This window comes from Aptenodytes forsteri, unplaced genomic scaffold (genome assembly GCF_000699145.1).
Source record: "Aptenodytes forsteri isolate BGI_AS27 unplaced genomic scaffold, ASM69914v1 Scaffold192, whole genome shotgun sequence".
NCBI classification, from domain to species: domain Eukaryota; kingdom Metazoa; phylum Chordata; class Aves; order Sphenisciformes; family Spheniscidae; genus Aptenodytes; species Aptenodytes forsteri.
This window is the reverse complement of record NW_008794891.1, coordinates 1,022,140-1,044,860: the sequence shown is the minus strand read 5'-3', so window position 1 is coordinate 1,044,860 and position 22,721 is coordinate 1,022,140. Positions and strand designations below refer to the sequence as shown.

The 22,721-nt window shown below is 41.7% G+C and overlaps 1 protein-coding gene across 1 annotated transcript in view; it reads right to left on the bottom strand.

Moving 5' to 3' along the window:
- DTNB (dystrobrevin beta) overlaps window positions 1–22,721 on the bottom strand; it is a 200,928-nt gene that overhangs the window by 99,769 nt on the left and 78,438 nt on the right. The window contains exon 12 of the mRNA XM_019470972.1: window positions 15,218–15,295. Coding sequence (XP_019326517.1) covers window positions 15,218–15,295 — 78 coding nt within the window. The remainder of the gene's footprint in view (window positions 1–15,217; window positions 15,296–22,721) is intronic.

Genomic DNA, 22,721 nt, shown 5'->3' with positions numbered 1-22,721 from the left:
CCTCGATAAATGCAGTTCTGACCCTCTCTTCTCTATTCTTTTTTTTCCCCAGTGAATCACTTATACGTTAAAAGGCAATTTTGGAGTAGCCCAAGCCAATCGTGAATTTGGATAGAATTGGCTAAATAATTTTAAGCAAAATGAAAATAACAAAAACTTAGGAATCACTTCTCCATATTGCTCAAGCCATATTGCTAGTGAACATTATGTGGACGTTTAGTCTCCTGTTGAAGTTGTTTCATCTAATACACTTAGATATACTCTTTAAATTAAAGAAAATCCGAACAGCTCTATGGCTTGGTAATTAACTTACTAGAACTGTGATGTGGAAAGCACCTCCGGAGGTCTCCAGTCCACCCCTCTCCTCAAAGGGGGATCAAATGGATAAGATAGCAGATGTTTTCCTAAACTGTTCTTAGAAAGTGTGCTGCTGTAATGTGTAACCTGGTCTGAAACGGATCTGCAGAACTTAACAAACCTCTAGGCAGTTTCTACCACTCATCTGAAACCTCCATTGCTGAGAATTTAATCTGGTGCTCCTCCTCCCCGCTCCCCAGGTGGACACCGAGTCCTCTGACCAATCCCTTGCCCATGGGGACCGCTGCAAGAGCTCTGCCAAAGCAGAAGACTCTCCTTCTCTGGAAGGTCAAGCTGTCAATACCATCAGCTGCTTCTGGACTTGCAGCGCACCTACAGCCTTCTTAGCTTCTGCTGTCCAAAAGTCAAGACAGCACATCAGGTGGACGCCACCGCTACTGAATCATTGCCTGAGCTGTCCTAGATATGGCGCTCCTGTTACTACAAACCCCAATCACATTATCATCTCCGCTTTTGTGGGAACTTTGTTGATTTGCTTTCAGCTCCTAATCCATTACTATCCCCCAGACACTTTTCAGCAACAGGCCCGTCTAGTCAGTCATTCTCTACTTCTTATTCATGCATTTTATTCTATTTTCTGTCGCTCAAAGCTGTCTTTATTAATTTCATCTGATTGATCTACAGGACCATTCTGCATTAAAGGCTTGCCCTCTGAAGAATCTCCAGTACCTCCCTTGCATAGTGTCGGTATGAAATTTATGTACACGTGTTCCCTATTTCACCACGCAAGCTGCCAAGGAATAAACCGAGTTAATGCTGAACTGGGAACAGACCCTGTGGGATCCCACCTGACACGTGCTCCCTCTTTGGTAGGAAATACTGATATTTTCTTTCTCTGACTGTAATTTTTCAACTGGTGTTGCACCCACATAACAGCAGTTTCAACCAGTCCACATTTACCTAGTTTATTTATGAAAATACCATGTGGGATAGCGTCAAAAGCTTTATGAGTCAATAGATTTTAAATTAGTGCTTCCCCCTCCTTCATGAGGCCACCCACCCAGGCAGAACCACCCAATTTCCATTCTTTGACACAAGTTGTTCACGACATAGATATGTCAGCTATTTTTACTCCCTACCCCTCTACATGGGTACGGACCGATTGTTTTATAACGTGTTCAGGAATCTGAAGGTATCCCTTCGACTTTCAGACATGTATTTCAGCAAAAACACTTCTTTATATAGCCTGAGAGCAGAGAAACAGCAATGTCATCTCTTGACACCACAATGCCTTTCTCCTTTTTCTCCTTTCTCCTTTTTTTTCATGATTAAAATATAACTGGATCGGTTCCTTGACTGTAGAGAGAAAGGCCCACAGCCCGCGGTGCCTGCACCACTAAAGGATGGCCGGCTGGCGGGGACAGGGACACTTCGGGGTGGTTCTGCTGCTGATGCAGCCCCAGCTGTATTTGTGCCTCTCTGAGATTGCCTTTAAAACCTGAAGTCGGGGGAAGTTCATTGTTGAAAAAAAGCCTTTAGAAAGTAACTTTCTATTTATCCGACACTTTGAGTCATATCTTCATCTTCCAAGAAAATTTTTAGACATCTCTCAGAATCACGCCTGGCCGTTAACATGGCCTGAATTCGGAGAGCCGTCAGACACGCTGCTGTGGGTTGGTTTGTTCTGCTTTCAAAAAAAATTAATATATCACTGGTTGAGAAACTCAGAACTATACTATAACTATATACAGAATCTTTTAGCTTTCAGAAGATGGTATTAAAGACAAAATACCACCTCCTCCCCCCCAAATTAGCCACATGCTGTAACTGAATTCTTCAAAGCAGCATTAAAATGTAATTTTATAGGACATTTCCCACACTTTTCATATAACAACAGCCACCATACGCAAAACCATGCAAAGCAATAGTCGAAAGATAGCAAGAAATAACGTTAACCGTGCTCTTCTGAGGGAAGAAGGGAAGCAATATTAAGTGGGAAGAGAAAAATGAGGTCAGAGGAATCTGCACAGAGCTGCAGGACACTCCTCCTTGTCCTACTTCTCAGCGGTGATGGTTGAAGGTTTGGGTCTGGGTGCTCAGTCATGCCTGGGGCTCGAACACGTAACCGCACATCAGTGAGAATGGGGTTTGAAAGGTTTGTTGGCTCCTGTCCCAAATTTTACACACTAAGACTTGGCTCTGCAGCTTTATAAGCAACTCAGTAAATTACTAAGGTATTTAAATGGTGCTTTTGGTGTCTTAAATTAATTTCTGTTCTGAAAATCTACCAGGAAAGCCAAGTGAAATAGGCAATTTATTTAAAATCCTGTAATTTACAGCAAGAAATCCCTGCAAATTTCTATTATGCTGGCTCAGAACTTTGCAAGTCTTTACAAAATTGCACACTGCTGCTCTGGCTACCGAGAAGGGAAAGAACTTTCGAAAGAGTTGCCGGGACGTAATCTAGATGGATCTCGTTTTCTGTCACATTACTTTCCCCCATGATTGATTTAAATAGATGTTAAGGTCAAAAAGGATAATTACCACCATTCTCTGCATAATACAGACTATGAAATTTAGCACAGTAATTTCTAAATCAAAGCCATGCTTCTGACTGACCCGCAGCGCTCTGTTCAGACAGTGGTGTAATCTGGCTTAGAGACTTAAAGTCATGGGGAAGCCACCACTTTCCTTGAGCACCCTAAACAACCTTTTGACTTCTTCAGACCCCTACCTCCAGCTATCATATGCAGGAAAGACGATGGGGTGTATATCCAAGCTGAAAATCACACAATACAATTATACAGGGAAATGTAATGCAGTCCAACAGCAGCAGCATGCCGGATGGCCATCATTAAAGCAGAGAATATGGGGAAAAAACATGACCTTGTAACACTTGAATTTAAAGAGATACAGGACAGGGAGGAATGAAGAGCCAGCAAAGTGGCTGCAGACGGACAGCAGTATTAAAAACTGTTTGAGTATGTATGCTGTTGTTAAGTTACTTTAAAAAAAAATCAAAATCTTAATCAGGAGACTTATACCAAACGTGGGAGAACATGTGGAAGTGTAAAAACAGTCGACTTGAACAAAAATGAAAGTATCGGCATCATAGTGCTGCCAGGAGGTGGAGGGAGCGGATCCTTCCCCTCTGCTCAGCACTGGTGAGGCCACCCCTGGAGCGCTGCGTCCAGTGCTGGGCTCCCCAGTACAAGAGGGACATGGACAGACTGGAGAGAGTCCAGGGAAGGGCCACCAAGATGCTGAAGGGCCTGGAGCATCTCTGCTATGGGGAGAGGCTGAGGGAGCTGGGACTGCTCAGCCTGGAGCAGAGAAGGTTCGGGGGGATTGAATCCACGCGCATAAATACCTGCAGGGAGGGAATGAAGAAGAGGGAGCCAGGCTCTTCCAGTGGTGCCCAGTGACAGGACCAGAGGCAACGGGCACACAATAAGAAATTCCATCTGAACACAAAAAACCCACTTTTTTACTATGAGGGTGGTCAAACACTGGCACAGGTTGCCCCGAGAGGCTGTCCACCTTCCACCTTTGGAGACATTAAAAACCCAACTGGACGTGGTCCTGGGCAACCTCTGCCCCTGCTTGAGCAGGGGTTGGACCAGACAATCTCAAGAGGTCCCTTCCCACCTGAACCAGCTGTGATTTCAAAAACCACTTTTCTACTATGAGGGTGGTCAAACACTGGCACAGGTTGCCCCGAGAGGCTGTAGAGTCTCCACCTTTGGAGACATTAAAAACCCAACTGGACGTGGTCCTGGGCAACCTCCTCTGTCTGACCCTGCTTGAGCAGGGGTTGGACCAGACAATCTCAAGAGGTCCCTTCCAACCTGAACCAGTCTGTGATTTCTGTGACTTTGTTATAAAACATTGAGGTGAACTAGGCTGGCAAATCTCAGAGCAGACAAAGATCAGGTAGCTAGGAAAAAAAAAAGTGTAGGCAAAATGGAGTAAAAAGAACTGAAGAAGAAACTAGGGATTTGAAAATGATGAGAAAGCTGACAGAGTGCAAAGCCAAATCCTCCGAGAACAGTACTCTGGATCTGCTCTGCCTGCAGGGTGCTGCTGACGGACAGTCCTGCTCCCCGTTCCCTTCCCTTCTGGCATGGCGTTTTTATCACCACTGCTCTGTTGGACCCAACAGCCCTGTGACAGCAGTTAGATTGCAATAAAGCTATTGGAAAACCCATCGTGAACCGGGGGGAGGAAGAACTGGAATGAACGAGAAATATTACTTCAGCGGCAGCATACAGATAAACTGAGGCAGCACTACTGGAGAAAGGAGAAAACTACAGAAAAGGTGAAAGTAGCTGGTGTGAGAAGCGGTGTAAAGGTAAACCAAAGCTTTCACCACACAAATAGGTTAGAAGATTCCGTCAAAGCAGCACCAGGATTAAGCACAGCTATCTTGCCCGCAGGTCCTGTGTCTCCTGTTCCTACTCAGCAGTCCCACGAGGTGCTTGCTGACTGCAGGATGAGTCTGCAGAGCCCGGTACCCGCACACCCTCCGAGGTCTGCATTGGCCCCAGACCATCCGCACGCCAACAGCAAGAGAGAAACATCTTTCACATCTAGGTTCCAAACCCAAGATTTCTTTTATATTTTATTCAGATGTTTTCCTCTTGATCTTGAATCTTATAGCCACTTAAGAGTAGTGTACAAATCTCCCAACTATTCCCCTTGCAGATGCCTTCTGACCATTTTTTCCTCCCCATCAAACTCTCCACGCTCTCACCTAACGCATCTTTCTCATAACCCACATCCCACAGACTCACAATTGCACCTGGAGGATTTTAAACCACAGGTTAAAAATAAATACCTATAGGCATCTAGATATCAGTTTAATAATAAGTACTGAAACACAGATTTTTTGTTTGAAATTGTTAGGCTGATTCATTATGCTGACCCTTGTCCTCACCCTTCCTTCCTCCTTGCTGTCCCTTTCTCTTTCATCTTGTTGTAAAGTACTGTCACATCTTCATTGAGCAAGGTTACATGTGAGCTGGGATCTCCCTTGTCTCTAGACAAGGAGATATTTTTATCCGTTTTCTAGAAATAAAGTCTATTTTGGTATTATGTAGGCATATATAAAGTATTATGGTGCAAACATGCCTAACCACCCCAGCTATATCTATAATAGCAATGTGCTATATCTATAATAGACAGTGCCAGCTGCCACAATCCACCCGGGCTCATGCTGTTCAACTCTCTTCCCCAAAACCTTTTTGTGGCTGAAACTATGGCTAAAATGGATCTAGGATCTCTAGAGGTCACACAGGTCTAAGAAGCAGAATATAAGAAAACAAATGTACTCCACCTGTGTCAAAGAAAAATCGCAGAGCAGACAATAACAGTAGTTTCAGTCACTTTCAGGTGGAATTGGTGACTGGACAGCTAGAAGGAAATGTCAGAGAGATGAATGTGGACATGGGAACAAAGGAGAAAAAAGGCACATTGGAAACTGTCAGAAGACAAATTAAGCTAGCCAAGCAAATAAAAACCACTCTGGGTTACAGAACTTAAAAAAACAAGGGACACCATCAATGACATAGATATGAAATATATCAATGCAGAGCTGACGGCAGAGGAAAGTTTCTGGAGGTCTGATCAAAAAGCTGGAAACTACCCAGCCATGCATACGTTTGCAAACCCAGAGGACAGAACTCAGGGGGGTAATCAATGGTACCGGAGACAGCAAAGTTAAACGAGGACAAACAAAAACAAAGGCAGGAGTATGAAGGACTAGGAAGAGCAGATAATCAGTGACATTAGGAGCAGAAGACTGAAAAAAAATCCAAGTTAGAGTTAGTGGAAGTAAAACGTCTCAGATAGGAAAAAAGAAGGTTTTTGAATATTGTCTAGGCAGGTGACATCATATCCCTTTCAACTTTAGTTCTTAAGTTGCAAATAATTTTCTTTTTAGGCTGTAAGAACATGATTTCAGCTGACGAAATGCAATGTCTACAGTCTCCAAGCTCCTTAGAAATCAGAAAAAAAGAATGCAATATTTTGTTGTATTATAGGTAGCAAATACAGTGACTGCTTTTATAGGCTAGGTTGTTGAAAAGGACTTCTATTTTAAAGACCCTTCTCAGTCCAAGGGAGAAATTTTTGCCTCCCCGAACACACATTACTAGAGGCTTCTTAATATGAGCTAGCTGTCTGCAGTCCCTCTACGGTCAATGGGAAAGAAAACAGGCATTGCCAGACTGTTCTCATCTTCAGGTGGACTTCTAAATCAGGTCTGCTCTATCACACTCCAGAAGAGTTTATTTGTCCGCATAAGCTACGTAGGGAGCCTACTGCAGCTAGCTTAGGAGGAACTGTCTCTGCTGTAGACAACTGAGCAGTTGAGATGATTGTCACTCTTACACATTTATAGGACCCATAATGGCAACAGAGACGTCTACGAGCCTTTGAGGAAAAAACAGAGAACGATCCATCCATCTTTTCACATAGTATATACATTAACAAGACTGAAATACAATGCATTTAAATTCTAACATGGATCTGCAATGTAAAAGACGCTGCATAACCTACAGACTGACCACGGCTGCTGCGAAAACAAATGATGTAGAAGGGTATTTAAAGAGGGAAATACACGTCATTAACCTAATTGAGGACAGGTTGTCTTTGGGAACAGAATTACTGAAAGAGGAATAATACACATTGACCACAACAGGAGGGAAAAAAAATCTATTCCTGAAGTAATTTAAAATAAATTAGCTAAAACGAATAACATTTAATGGGCTTGGCCTCGTCTTACAGAAAAGACATAATCATCTCCATTTATTTATAAAGGCTCGTTGGCTGTAAAGATCAGAGAAATACTGTGTTTTGTTGTATCATAGGTAACAAATATAGGCAAGGTTGCATGAAAATTTCCCCTTTGTAAATGTCTCAATAAATGTACGGAACATCTGTCTCCACATCTGATACAACACTATCAAATGTAAACATGCCATCGAATCAATCGGCTTTTTTCATTTGGAAACTTACATTTTGCAAGATGAAAAGTATCAAAATCGTAATGTTACATATGTAAATGCAGAAAAAAAAATCCACAGCTGAGCACGGCCATAGCTACACTTCTGTTCCCAGAACTCCCTGCTTACTAGAAAAAACTTTCTCTGACCTCATTCTGTCTACAGCATTTTAGAGACGACAGAAAGCTCCCTGCCTCGTGCAAAATACAGTTATTGAAATGGTGGGATCTGAAGAGTTCATTGCCCCTCTGGATATTTTCCCACTGAAAGCAGAGGATGAGGAGGCTGGAAACGACAGAGGTTCCTCTGAGAGATGTGCATGGGCTGAAGAGGAGCATTGATGAGGGCTCCTTTGGTTTGTTTGTTTTTCACTTTTTAGTTCACAAAAAAAGTGAGCTCAGGCATTAAAATCCTGTTCTTTCAGCTCAGGCTTGTTCCCAACAAAACAGTTGTCAAAGGGAGGTTATTTTCATGTTTTTAACAGCAGGAAATCACAAAAAGAGGCTTCCAGCCTGCCCCGCTGCTGAATGGCAGCGTTCACTGCGTCCTGGAAGAGCGAGAAGCTCCGCAGCGCAGCTGGGCCCTGTCCTGTCTTTTGGCATCCCTTGTGCAATGAATGGACGCACCCATCACAAGAATCATAGAATCATCGAATCACAGAATGGTTTGGGTGGGAAGGGACCTCTAAAGGTCATCTAGTCCAACCCCCCTGCCGTGGGCAGGGACATCTTCAACTAGAGCAGGTTGCTCAGAGCCCCGTCCAGCCTGACCTGGAATGTTTCCAGGGATGGGGCATCCACCACCTCTCTGGGCAACCTGGGCCAGTGTCTCACCACCCTCAGCATAAACAATTTCTTCCTCATATCTAGTCTGAATCTCCCCTCTTTTAGTTTAAAACCATTAACCCTTGGCCTATCGCAACAGAGGGGTCTCACCAGAGCGGAGCAGAGGGGGAATATCACCTACCTCAACCTGCTGACCACAGCCTTTCCTCCCCAGGGAGACCCTGGACTGAAGACTGCTTACTCTGCCTCCAGAAGCCAAATTGGTGCCTCGGTTTCTTGAGGCCAGAGCTGTCAAGCACAAGCTAGAGAAGTCTCTCATTCTCCCACAGCAAGAGTTACTGATTTCAGCCTCTCCCATGGGTGATAATGTATTTTCTGGATGCAGGCTGGCTTAACATTTTTTTGCGGAGGTCAGTATGGAGGAGCCGTGGCACACAGCCGAGCTCTGCACTAGCTCTGGTCGCAGAGAAGCCTGGGGACGAAGCAGAAAACCCGTGTGCCTCCTAGAGACACCTGAGCCCTCCGTGTGTACATCTGTGACGAACAGATTAAAACTGGAATGACGCCAGTTTTCACATGAAAAAGGCTTTTCAAACTATATATGTTAATCGGTATGGACTTCCACTGAGGTTCTACGTTAGCTATATCTACCCAGACAGCTATATCTAGCTATACCTGTATCTACAGGAAACCTCGTGAACAGCAACTTCCTAATAGTATGTGGATGCAATTAAAAAATTGCAGAAGCAGTTCTGTTTTTTCAGCAAAATCATGTATTGGTAACCATTTACCATTCCTTCCAACTTTGCCTTCAAATAAATCGATCCGTATTTGCTCCACCTTTTGGGGAAAGAAAGCAAAGCAAAACAAAAAACCTTACTCTTGGATTAGTCTACTGGTGGCAGCTGGACTATATTAGCATGAAGGAAGAAAGTTTGATGAAGGTATAAACAAATGTAAAATGCTCTTCAGAATGGAAAGGATTTAGGCAGGATACTACCTTTTGCTCATACTGTAATATCACTATCACAGAAATCATATATATTTCTAACAAATGCTATTGTGCTTTGCTGATGCCTTTTCATCTTTGTGCAGCACTGATGTCATTCAAAGATGGGTTGAGCCTTATCCTTCCTGTTTTCAGGATGAATTTTGTGTCGACAGACAGGCAAACGTGTAACTTCTAACATTTTCATCCATCATTTATTCCAGGTATATAAAATACAGTCAATTTTAGGAACAAATTCGGCTTTCAAAAAGAAGCCAAGCCACTGAAAAGTGGCCAATTTGAACAGCTTCAGCACATTAAAATGCAGATCCAAACCCCATTCAGCTCACACAAAGCAACCTCGGCGACCCTGCTATCTTTATTTCATGCTGCCAAGATGTGACAGTGCCTCCAGCTAGGGAAATGAGGCCCTTAATTTTAGTCAGTGATGATCTTTTACATCATGGATTAACCTAGAGCAATAGTAACTGTAATAAATCTTGGGGAAAACATTGTAATCAGACATATGTGAACTGACAAAATAGAAATATAAGAAATTTTTAAAGGGGGAACAACCCGTGTCTCCCGTCTTACCTCTATTATTAACTGCTGACACCTGTATGTTTTCCAGGTTTAAAGAAACGGAGGACACAAAGACAACACTGACACATGCTTCTGTGCCCTGACAAACTAGGTGATAGATGAACCAATAATGCTTCAACGTATTCAGTGGTTCGGTCAGTGCACTAAAAGTCTCAAAATACTCGGAAATATTACACCAAATATGGATGGGCATATGCTGAGACAAATACAGCGTCGCTTTCAAGCTGAGGCAAGAGCCAAGTATTTTAGCTTTCGTGCTTACTACTCAATGCACAGATTCTGTAACCATCCAGTTTGACTGGCTGTATGCAGAGGTTATGCAGAAGTTAGTGGACCTTGAAATGCCTTTCTATGCAAGACTAAAAAAACCCCACTACTGGATATATTTCCACGTATAAACGTTTGTAACCTAGTGATCAAATCATATCTCTACCTTCCTTAATAAACTAAACAGATAATGCTCCTTTAGCATCACATTTCCAGCTTTTAGATATTTCTATAGCGCGCTCTCAATTAATTTTGCAGTGTTTCCATATTCTTTTTGAAATATGTATACTTGACCTGAGCCAAAGTTTTAGCAGTATCAAGTAAAACCTGGTAAGCAGCATTTCTTTGGTATGTGTGGACACGGCCCGATTAAGATAATCTATGCTACTTTAGAAGTACTTTTCAGTGTAGTTCAACTCAGCAATGCCAGCAAGCAAGCCTTGCAGAGACGGAAATGGCTTGGATCATAGAAATGCTATAATCTGAAATGGCTTTCACTGATTACTCCCTGTAGAACCTCAGCTGAACAAACAGAGAAGCTCTGATGAAGACCTGTATTTCTCATTATTATGTGATTAAAAACAAACCAACCCTGACTAGACTTGGACAGGTGTATGCAGCCACCACAACTAGATATTTTGCAAAGAACAAAGGCACGAAGCAGAGTCTGAATGACAATACCTTTCGAGAGATGTGTTTGGGTCCCACTGCGAGCCTCAGGTACATCCCCAGGGGCTTGTTGAGTGGTTATGGAGAAGTATGCGTTCTGCAAGCTGAGAGCCTGAGGAGCTGGAATGATGGAGGCAAACATTACTACCTGAACCTGAGGCAGTCTGTCCGTTCCCCCCAGGTCCAGGAAAAGATAAATCCCCCATTCCTTCTTTGAAATAAGCAAGTATAGAGAGAAGAAGCCTCTTCCCATGAACTCTTGCAGAATCTGCCAGATGAAGTAACCTTTCCTAACAGAATTCTGAAAGTGGCATCCTTGAAGAGGGATGAGCCAGGCCTTGGTAAGAGGCAGGTACTAATACGGGTATGGTGATCACAGATGATGGCATCTACCATTTATTTGCTGCCTGTGAGTTCTCATGATGCCTGACAGAAGATGACACTTGAAAGTAAGATGATTTCGGCTTTCTAAAGATATGTTCTGGACTGGTCTAGTGCCATTCCACACTTCTGCAAATGTCTCGCCTCTCAGGAAGAGCAAACTGTGGACAAAGGATGACGCAATGATCATTTTACAGAATCAGGTTGTTTCTTTGGTGTTTATTCCATGTTTATTCCAACTTCTTTTCTTAGCCTTTGCTGGGGATGGTATCTGTAAAGTATATGTGCTGTAGAGGTCTTCATCCTGAGTTACCTCAGTGTAGCCTTTGAATCGCTGAGGAAATGGCTTACTAGAATACAGAAAAGTTCTGTGCTTTTAAATGGGAAGTCACCTATAGTTACTTCAATGTTTTTCAAAATACGAGCTGCTTGCAGTCGACTGGTATGTTGTTCGGTAACAACTGTGACCAAGGATCGGCCCCAACGGCTGAAGTAGCCTATCTTGACATTTTTGTTACCATCCAGGCTTTCTTGATGATCTCACTCAGCTCCCTTCTACAGATGTATGAGGTCTGAGTTAGCAAATGATAACTGATTCTCATGAGGAACTTTTTAAGCAAGTCTTGGTAGTTGACAATTGCAGGGTACGTAGAGGCAGATGACGTGCCATATGTCCAAACAGGTCTGATTTCTCAAATCTTTATTTCTGAATTATCTTTGGTCTACCTGGTCTTGTCTTGGACAACAGACAGCAACAGAGACCTTGCTGCTTTACAAATACAAAAAAGCTCCAAGCCAAAGGGTGTTGCTGATTCTAAAGCCCTGTTGCTGATTCTATCATGTCCTCATTAGTCAAAATACTAATCTTGGTAGCACTGTTGAAAAGCTATTTATGTTTCCCTTGATCACTGCAGTTTCTACATCCACTATTTCTGGGATTCTTGTGATCAACTCCAGATCTATGCATATCCTTGCCCACCTCAGAGAAGAGAAAGGTTTCTTTACTTGCGTGCCTTTGGGACAGTCTTGGCTCACAAGAGCTATGTGGATCCCTGCAATTCACACAAGCAGAAGAATATGGGACTGGAACACCAAAGTGGGCTCAGATTTGACTATTAGGTGCAGTTCTGGTCATCCCACATCAAAAAGAAATGTTGAAGGAAGAAGAGGTACTGATAAGGACAACGAACGCGATCCAAATTACAGATTACCTTCTGTGCAAGGAAAAATTAAGTAGACAAGGATTCTTAGGCTAGAAGCAGGTGGGATACATACAACCTTCAATAGCATGAAGAAGGTGAATTTTCGAACAAAAAAGGAAGAGCTTTCTTAAAGAGGTCATAATTGTAGAACTCACTCGTGGATGCTGCATTTATGAAGCAGTGGTCTCTATATATACTGCAAATCAGGAAGTAAACTAATGAGTGCTCCAAGATGGGAGCAAGTGCAAAAACCAAGAGCAAAATTTGACTTACTGACTTGACTTAATGACTTGCTGCTTATAATCTTAGCTAAGCACCTGCTACTTGTCATCATGGGTGACAGGATGAATATCAGCATGAAATTCTGGTACTCTTAAAACCCCTGACAATGTAGAGGTCTTGTCATAAGCTAATTAGTGTTTACGTTCAACAATACTTTACCAGCTGTTGATTTTCTTTCCCCTCATTATCCCATACAAAAATGCTGTTCTGCTACTCCTTATCTCAACAGTGTATTGTAAGGTCTACATGGCCAAGAAAACAAGTTGAAGGGTCAGGTCGTAATATCCAGCCCTCTTCTTATTTCGGATTAGTGCTTGATATCGTATTTTCCTAGCATTTTCTGTTGTGCCCCCCTTCTCAAATTAAGGGAATAGGTAGGCTAGGCCCTGCCCACAGAAGAACAGAAGCACAGCTGGCAGATTATGATCTGAAAGATGTATCCTGAATGAGTTTCTGGATGTTGACATAAGAAAAAAAAAAACCAAAACCTGTTTCTTTAGGTAAAATGTACTTAAGGATCAATACTGGTACTTGGCAATAAAGCCAATACTTGTTTCATCTTCTCATTTGCTCTTTTAGTAATAAAGTATTTGTTCCCGTGTGCCTGAATTAAATCAGCAACTGAAAAGTGTATCTGTGGAGGATTGCTTCACCTCCTGCATCAGAGACCACCCTGCAGAATATTCAGTGCCCAGCTTATATTTTGCATGAGTCTGTCTCCTGGTATTTTGCAAAGCAAGAAACACAGAGATACTTGCTGTGGATATTCTTGACTCAAGTTTCACTCTGTCCTCTTCTTCCAGATCAGACATGATTTTTATAAATAACAGTAGACACAATCCGAGAAAGAAAGAAATCTCCAAGTGGAAAGAAGCAGAGGAATGAATAGTTCCTGGGACTACGTTATTCCGTGAGACAAAAAGGCACCTATCATGTCCACTGACCAGCACAGAAACCGATCACGTACTGGAAAGAGGTGAAATGCTGGTGAGCCAGAACACGACAGGATGGCATCAGGAAGCTCTCCCTACCAGACAGGTGAGATGGTCTTGATGACTATGGAATTAGAGATCTTTTAAGTGTGAATTATCCAGTTTGGATTAAGAAAATGGGAAAAGCTGGTTCAACAAAAAAGTAGAAACTAAGGAACTAGGTGATCACTACCCAAATTAACTGTTGCTCCTGAGTCAGAACTGACAGAGGGTTGTACCATTCCATTCTGTGAAACCTTTTATGCAAGAGGATGAAGAGGCTGCAGGAGAACCTTGCAGACATTGCTACTCAGGCAATGTTTCAAGCTTGTGTGCACAGAGGACATGCGTGCCTAAAGCAGGATCTTCTCTGATAGAGATTTGAAGACGATTGTTGTCTGCACTACAGCGAACAAACTTGGACCCCAAACTGAGGTTAAAAGCAGAGACAATGCAAAAGACCTTGCCCACAAGGTTGCCTGTAACCCAATAAATGAGAAGATGTTACAGGTCATGTGCTTAAGGACTGCCTACATGAATACTCTGTAAAGCACTAGCTTTGGGAATTGTCTGCTCTCTCAGCCTCTTCGCTTCTAATTCAGCAAAAGGCGTATTTCATAGAATAAGGTGTATTTCATAGAATCATAGAACAGCCCAGGTTGGAAGGGACCTCACAAGATCATCTGGTCCAGCCTTTCATGGGAAAGGTATCCTAGATAAGATTATCTAGCACCTTGTCCAATTGCATCTTGAAAACCTCCAGTGATGGGGACTCTACCACATCCCGTATTTGAAGTCATACAGTGTATTGCATGTTGTGTAGTGTTTGTAAACACTACATGGGATGATTTATAGACAGCGTTTAAAATCATTTTAATGTAGCCAGTTCAAACCTGCATACACAACTGATTTTTTTTGTCTTGGAAAGTAGAAGGAAAGTACATGGATCTTTGCTTAGTTCTGTTTGAAGGACTGCTGCTGAAAATGAGGGATCTGGCTTGCCTCTTGAGTACCACCTTGTCACTAAAATAGTGACAGTTCAGTTTCTCATTCCCTGCAGGGAACATTTATTCATTCACAGCTTTGGACAAGTGAAGTCTCCAGTGAACCACCTTGCTATTCTCCCTAGCCTGTCTTAACAAGAAAGAAAAGTGCAAATACATGATTCAACTAGTTTTTTGCATGTTTACACACGTACATCCATACAATAATTTACGTGTATATAACTAAGTAAATGTAAACCCAAATTCAACTCAAACCTAAATGCCTCAGGTGGACATGGGCAACTTGAAGGAACTTTGGCAGCTCAACTGTGTTTGGCGTGGAGAACAAGTGTTGACAACAGCAACGCAGTATACTCGTTATGTGAAATGTCTCCAGCAGGACAGAATTACTCTCCTTTGTAAGCAGAGGAGCCTATGATACAACAAGACCAGCCTTTCTCAGAACAGCTTTGGAAGTAATGCTCTATTTAAAAAGAAAAACAAAAATCTCTTTAGCGCTCTTTAGATATTTCTTCAGTCACACTCACGTAATAACATCTATTCCAATAAAAGAAAATCACTCTTCAGAGAGAACAAAATGAAGCACTGCAAACAATTCCATATATTATGAGAGCTGCATACACACTTTGAAGTGGCAGTGTTATGTGAAATCTATTAGAAGAGTTCCAGTGATACAAAATCCATACTCTGTATTTTTTTACCTCTCACAGAAATAAACAACCAATATCGCAAGGCACGCATACCTTTTTGTTGGTGTAGGTGCTCCAGAGGACATGTGGGTCACCATGGTGTCATTCATGTTAGTCAGAGGCCGAGGAGGACTAAAATAGAAATATTCATTCCAGTTAGTGTTTTAAAAAAAAAAAAAGGAAACAAAACCAACGCTAGGGAAAAGGACATCACTGTGCTCTATGACAATATCAGGTCAAGGAGCAGCAGCAAAAATTACTTTGCACAAAGATACTTGAAGAACTTCGTCTAGTCTAATTGCTTTTCACAATTCATGTGTTACACTAAAATGAAGATAAAACTAACGTTTGTGATCGCTTAACTGACCTTTGGCATTGCCTAGTAGTTCAAGCAAATGTAGGAACTATTCAAGTTAGGGCAATTATTTGAAATGTTTAAAGAAATTAAGCAAAGATTTATTATAACAAGCAATCATTTATACAACAACCACATACACCATCTGTTTGGTTTTTATTTTAATAAGTTAAAGTTAGTTGGAAAAAACCAATTGACAGAGCCTCATGTTCCTTATTGCCCTATAAAATACAGCCATGGACTGATGCTCCCATTATCTGCATTTTTGAACCCTGAAAGTTTCCCAGTGCCACACTGCTGCGGCCACCCAGGCTTTGTGTTGCTTGTGGCTGTGCAGGGAGTGGGAGGACACGAGGACCCCACACGGGACGTCCCCAGACAGCTCTGCTGGTGAATTCAGGCCGCTGGGAGAGAAGAACTACAGCAGCTACTATCACAGAACCAATATTTGCCTACGTTTACCCTCCAGTGATATCCAAATACATCCATCATCCTTTAAAATGAGGCTTGCAAAAATGCGCAGGGTCGTCTGTGCACAGATGAAAGCTCAATTTGCACATTAGACAACAGAGGACTTGTGCAGATCCTAATGGAGAAAAATGCCACACTTCCCCGCATACTTTCTTGGAACGTGGATTAAATTCTTCGCAGGTTTGTATTTGCCACCATCTCAGCATTCACTTTCAGTAAGATTTACTGCAGATAACACTGAAATTAATTCTTGCCAACTTCAGTTCTCTACGTACAATATTGCAGAAGGCGTTTGACCCGACAGCGTTCGCAGCTTTTGCCTTCCCTGACATTCCCAGTGCAGCTGCACGGAGCCTGCTCCCCTTTCGGATGTGTGACCACTAGGAATTACCTTAAGACTCTAGCTTATTTCATTCAACAATTTTCAGGGCCCAGTAATCCAGAGGATCAAACAACCATTAAAAAAAAAATCACCTGGATGTCAAACAGATAATATCACAAAGAATATATTCCCTGTACGTCTTACTGCATTCCTTCTCCATGTAGGATTTGAGTGCAAAAGCACTGCCGTTCTCAGTCCTCGCCCAGGACAGATTTGCCCAGAAGTAATTACGCTGCATGTTTAATGTTAACGTTGCTCTAAATATAACATTACACCAAGAAATGATTTGGTCATAAGATATTTAATGAATGTGCTCCATTGGAAAAGGAACTTCTTACTGTACAAAAAAGCAGAAATAGGATTATAATGCACTGGAAAGCCGACAGAACGTGCCACACGGCGGTACGTTTGGAAGCCATTAATTTGGCTAGTGAACATACAAATACACCCTGTGGTAACGAGCAGTTAATTAACAGTGCTTTCCCTCTGCCCCTTTATCTCCCTACTTACTTCTTCTTGACCGAACGCAAGGAATGCTCTGTCCACATCTACACTGCAAAACTCTCCTTTTTTCCTAAAGATTCACTTATCAGCTTTGCATTCGCCTGCCACGCACGCCATGAAACTCTACATGGAGCTGTGAGGGAAACAGCTACAAGAAGCAGCTTTTGCAACCAAAACTGTATTTTTCAGCAACAACTCTTGTCTCACAGTTTCTGTGTGCATTAGCTGGTTTTTTTTTTCCTTTGGGAGGGACAAACAGTTTCCTTAAACACTGTGCTCTTAGACACAACAAATACCACCTCAGTACTCCTAATAATTTTAGGGTAAGCGAATTTAATCACACGGTATTGCATTTCAGCGGAGGGGATAAAGCAAGCTCACAGCAGAGTGCGTCTGAGACACGGAAGCCCAGACTGCGGCGTGCTGCCAGCCTGGAATGACTGCACGGGGGGTATATGGAGCATATAGACCAAAGAGGACAGCACACACACACTCACCGTCCACGAGACGTGTGCGACAGCACGCGTTTTCACAGAATTTACTTCACTTTGAGTAACAAATTGTACAGGAGGGCACATTTTCCATTATCCCACAGAAGTTCACTATGTGGGTCTATCACTTTGAGTGAAGGGTAATTCTTTATTTTATTACAGTATTGCTTTTATATGACTCTTCTAATAAGAAAGTGGATGTAATTCACCATTTGCAATGTGGTTTTAGTACCATTATGAGACATTTCCACAAGTTTATTCCAGTTCTGTAAATACCAGTGTCCACAATTTTCCAGCTAAATCCTTGCTAACAGTGATAAAGGCAAAGAAAAAAAATTAAATACGAACATCTGATTAAAAGATTTCTAATAGCACAATTCTGTCTTCTTTATTACGTACAGTAAAGCCTTTCCCAGTCCAGAGAATTTCTTGAGGCCATTTATACATTTTCAGGGAATATCTTTTCAAAAAACTGTAACTCTGTCAAGATGGCACTATATTTTCTTGTATAACCGTGACAGAAAAATCCTATTGTTTGTGAAACCAGGAGGATGCTGTAACCATGTACACAATACCACTGGAGTAATAAGAGCTGCTTTTATGAACCTGGGACTTTCAGTGCAGGTCAACCTTATTTTATCAAACTCCTAGTTTAAAAGGAACATATCTGAATTCCCCTTCCGAGCTGCCCATGATAGTTGGCATCTGCTACAGCCTATCAACATAACAAGAAAAAAGACAAATATTCTTGAATCAGCTACTGAGGAGAGATTTTTCTGCCTCAATAATCTCACCAGAAAACGTGAAGACCATCCAGACACCTGAGACAGGAGAAATCCCCAAACCATCGCTGGCAGAGAAACTCAGAAGATGTGCTCAGAAGAAGTAACTCCTCTCCCGCCCACAATGTAGCTGAGATAACTAAAACAACTAAGGGACTTCGATGTATATCAAGAACAGCTTACAACTTTCTTTCAAAACTTCTGTTTTGTTAGGTTAATTTTTTCAGGTTTAACTTATCTGGCATTTAAGGTGTATTTAATCAGCCTAGGGTGCTCTTGGGAAGAAAGGCACCTAAAAATAAGCAGTGAAATAAGAGAAATCTTTCGGACACCTGGGAGCTGGGACAAACGTGGCAGCCATAGAAGCTGAGAAATCAAACTCCTTAAATTCTCTTTTTTCCACGATGCTTACAAAAAGTGACATTAGCCAAGCAGCTGGGAGGTCAGAGATCAGCCTATGCCAGAGGGCACAAATCAAGACATTGGCAATCTTTATTCCCATTCCACACGTGAGGTCCAAGGTGTATATTGCATAAACTTTTAGTAGCTTGAAAAACGTGACAGTGTCCTTTGCAAAACTAAAATGCTTATTTTACTTAGTACATTGCTGGTTAGCACTGAAGTAGGTGCTAACTCGTTCAGTCACGATGTCTGAAACGCTATCCCTCTCTACGTAACTGGACCGAGAAATAATTGAGGAAGCAACAGCGCTGTAGGCTCAAAGCCAGGACAAGGACTCATCCTGACAATTGTACCGGGGAGAAGCAGCTACTGACGGGGTGCTCCTGTGGCCAGGGGTACGTAGAAGAAAACTCACAGCTTTGGGTACTTCTGTTATCGCGGTCTCCTTGGGTTGAATTTATTCAGACTCTAACCAGGGACTGTACACTTTCACGTGCCGAAGCGTCGTATAGCAGTGGCAGATGCTATCAGAACACAAATAAATAGTAGAGGACTTTTATAATAGTAGAGGGCTTTTATATTTTTTAAAATAAATTTGTGGAGGGCTTGAAAACAGGGATCATGAGAGTCCTCTGCATTCAGCACAAATTTGGGAAGGAAGGAATAAAGACTTGATAGAACAATGCAGGTATGCCATCACTTAGGAGCCATTTTAAGCAATTTACTCACCCACATAATTTTTTTTTAACACAAATGTCATAAAGTTAGTTCTGAAGCTAAAATACCTTAAATCGCCTTTATAGAAGGTATCACAAGTTTGAGCTTTCCAGCCCTAGCACTTGTTTATCTTCCTTTATTTTTTCAAAACATATTTATGTATGAATATTACCTCTGTCTCTTCTGTCATGACCAACTGCCTCTTTAAGTGTCCAGATTTGGCTACTACTGGAAAGAAGATCTTGGACTAAGCAGCTTTTTGGTCTAACCCAGGATGGATAATACTCTGTTCTTAGATTTCCCCATCATCTTCCTAAACATGTCAACAAGCTTTTATGGGTGATTGCCATAATTCTAATAAAATCAGCAAAGATCTCCACTTCTCTCTATCGCTAGTATTTACTCTTATCAGCCAGTCTCCTACCTGTAGTAAAACCTATGAGATCCAGATGTAACTGAAGTTGCTATTCTCAGTAATCTTGTCTAAATACGAGAGTAATCTTGTCTAAAAATAAGAAATAGATTAGTCACTGCTATTTTGTGTCAACAGTTTTCCTAAATAGGAAAATCAATCATTACGCATTCTGAAGAAAAGCACAATTATACCTAGGTCTAATTACTTGCTTGTTTTCTTCCAGACGTGGTTGATGAAGGTCCAGGACAAAACCAGGACAATTCTGAGACCTCAGAAGTCTAAAACCTCAATAAATAAAAGGAACTAAGTCTTGAGACTTTTTGCTGCGCTGGACGATCACCCTGTAAAGGGACCTTTACAAAAAAGCAACAGTAAACAAAATTTACCAAACTGCCTCCCGCTCTAAACAGTTCTCCTATCTGAGATTGCTGACGTGCAGCAAAGCGACATTATTTATTTGCTTCCATCAGAGTACACAGAGTCAGAAAATGCAGAGCTCAGGAAAAGCAATCTATACTTGAGGGTTAAGGGCTGTCACAGCAGCCAATTAAAAAAAAAAAACAGAAAAAAAGAGAAAGAATGCTCTGTCAGTCAGATCTGGAATTGATGAGTCTGAAGTCGAAGACTGACACCTGAAATTCTGAAATTTGAAAAATTTCAGGAAGGACAATTAAGTAAGGGTCTGAAGGGTCCCGAGCCAGGTAAGGATTTCAAGCAGCGGAAGTTAAAAGTATATGCGTGTCAAAAGTGTAACGGGTAACATTTCCCACCTTTATGTAATGTTTTGTGTCTAAGAACCAGTGTGTATATCACACGTAACAAAAAAAAGACAGTATTTTTCAGGTGCACTGATTAGCACTGTAATAAATGTCAGTATTTCTTTAATTAGCATATAATAATGCCTGGAATTAAGCTACTTTTTAATTAGGGATGGAATTAATGGGGATCATTGAATCACAGAATGGTTTGGGTTGGAAGGGACCTTTAAAGGTCACCTAGTCCAACCCCCCTGCAGTGAGCAGGGACATCTGCAACTAGATGATGTTGATGATAACTGCATGATATCCGTCAGTCTTTTTTGTTATTTTTTTCTAAAACTGTAGCTATTGCATTTATATAGATACAAACTGAACAGCTATGTATTTGCTAACTTTATAGCCGAGTTTTGCTCTATAACCTGGGAAGTTCTAAACTGGTAAGATTTTATAACATATATTATCAGTCTTTTTGACACTGCTTAGGAGCCCCACTCCACAGTTCAGGCTGTGTTTCCTTGTGCAAAGACAATTACAAAGAATTACAACTAAAAGTGGACCGACACATGAAGGTAGGCACAAACCAAAGGTAGGTAGATATATTAGCTATATGAAACCGAAAAATCACACTGACATTACATCACACTACAGAGAGTGGTTGACCATAGTCTGTTGTTGTTGTTGTTGTTGTTGTTGTTATTATCATGATCATCATTATTACTTTACAGGCATGCTGACAGACTTTTAAGGAGAGATTTAAAGGAAAACAGGTAGTTTTGTGGATGTTTGTAGTTAAAGGTTAATATAAAGCACTTTCTAGGTGCCAGGCAGGCTGGCATCACAGGTAGCAGACACTGTAGTCAAGCCCTCGATATCATAAGAGAGATTTGCGTGAAGTTAAACAGAGGGATTGTAACAAAGGAATAGCAACCAAATCCATAGGGAATCCTAGTTCCGTTTATTATCTCAAAAACCTCACCATAAATGATAAATAACGGCTGATGAAACATAGTGGCATAAAACTGTGAAAATAAAAACATCCCCAGCTGGCATGACAGCCTGGTCACTTTTCTCAGATAAGGTGTAAACTGCATAAAGCAATAAGGTGAGATTGATTCCTTTTTCTGGGAACTTTATTATTTCTCATATAGCAGTTTAGGAAGTACAAGTCATTAGAATTCATTAGAATTGTTTGCTCCTAACAACACATGCACTATTAACACTTTTTTGCTTAGTACTTCCCTCCAGGTGAGAAAGACATTGACTATAAAGTGCAACCTGATTTAATATAATTCTTGCTTTCTGCTGCACGGCATTTTCATAGAAGCAAAGAAATGCCTTAACGGCTATCTGGAAGTCCGGAGGGAGACTCCCATGAACAACCACGTAAAAACTAATGTCTTTCTATCATAATGTGTCAGGAAGGATTCAAAGCAACAGAAACGTGACCTGCTTTTCTCACACCTTATTCCTGGAAGAACTACATCAATACATTTTGATACTAGCACAATAACGTTACCTGCTCTGTCTCACCTTTGGTTCTCAGGAGATACCAAAAAGATTCCTCTAAAGAACAGTCACGACTGAAGTTACCTACAGTAAGTACAATTCCCGTCTGTCAGCAGTGCCACCCGCTTCTCCCAGAAAGACAAATGCTGCGATGAAGTGACAGAAGTAAGGCTGTGCCCCCCAAAACATATTCTTTCTTTCCTGTTATGACAGCTGATTTAATAAAAGAGATTACCCCTCCCTTGCCACTCTTTAGAAAACAAGGCTACTTGCTGGTAACCATAGTTAGGTAACTCCATATATAAGGTTTTGATTATTTAAACTTAAGGTTGCAAAACCACATTTTGCTCAATACAAACATATGCAAATACATGACGTATCACAGAAACCGTGAGTCAAATCATGATGCTTTCTCTCCCGAACTTACCTGCTTTAGCAATCTGTACATCACTGCGGTCAAACTTGTACTGACATTTGCTCAAGGAATGCTGTTGGGTTTGGATGGAAGCACACGCTAGCCCCGGAACTCTCAGAGACAACAACTCACTACAAGACAGACATGCGTGTCCAGAGAAGGGCAACGAGGCTGGTGAAGGGTCTAGAGCACAAGTCTTCTGAGGAGCAGCTGAGGGAACTGGGGGGGTTTAGCCTGGAGAAAAGGAGGCTCAGGAGAGACCTCATCGCTCTCTACAACCACCTGAAAGGAGGTTGTAGCGAGGTGGGTGTCGGTCTCTTCTCACAACTAACTAGTGATAGGACAAGAGGAAGCGGCCTG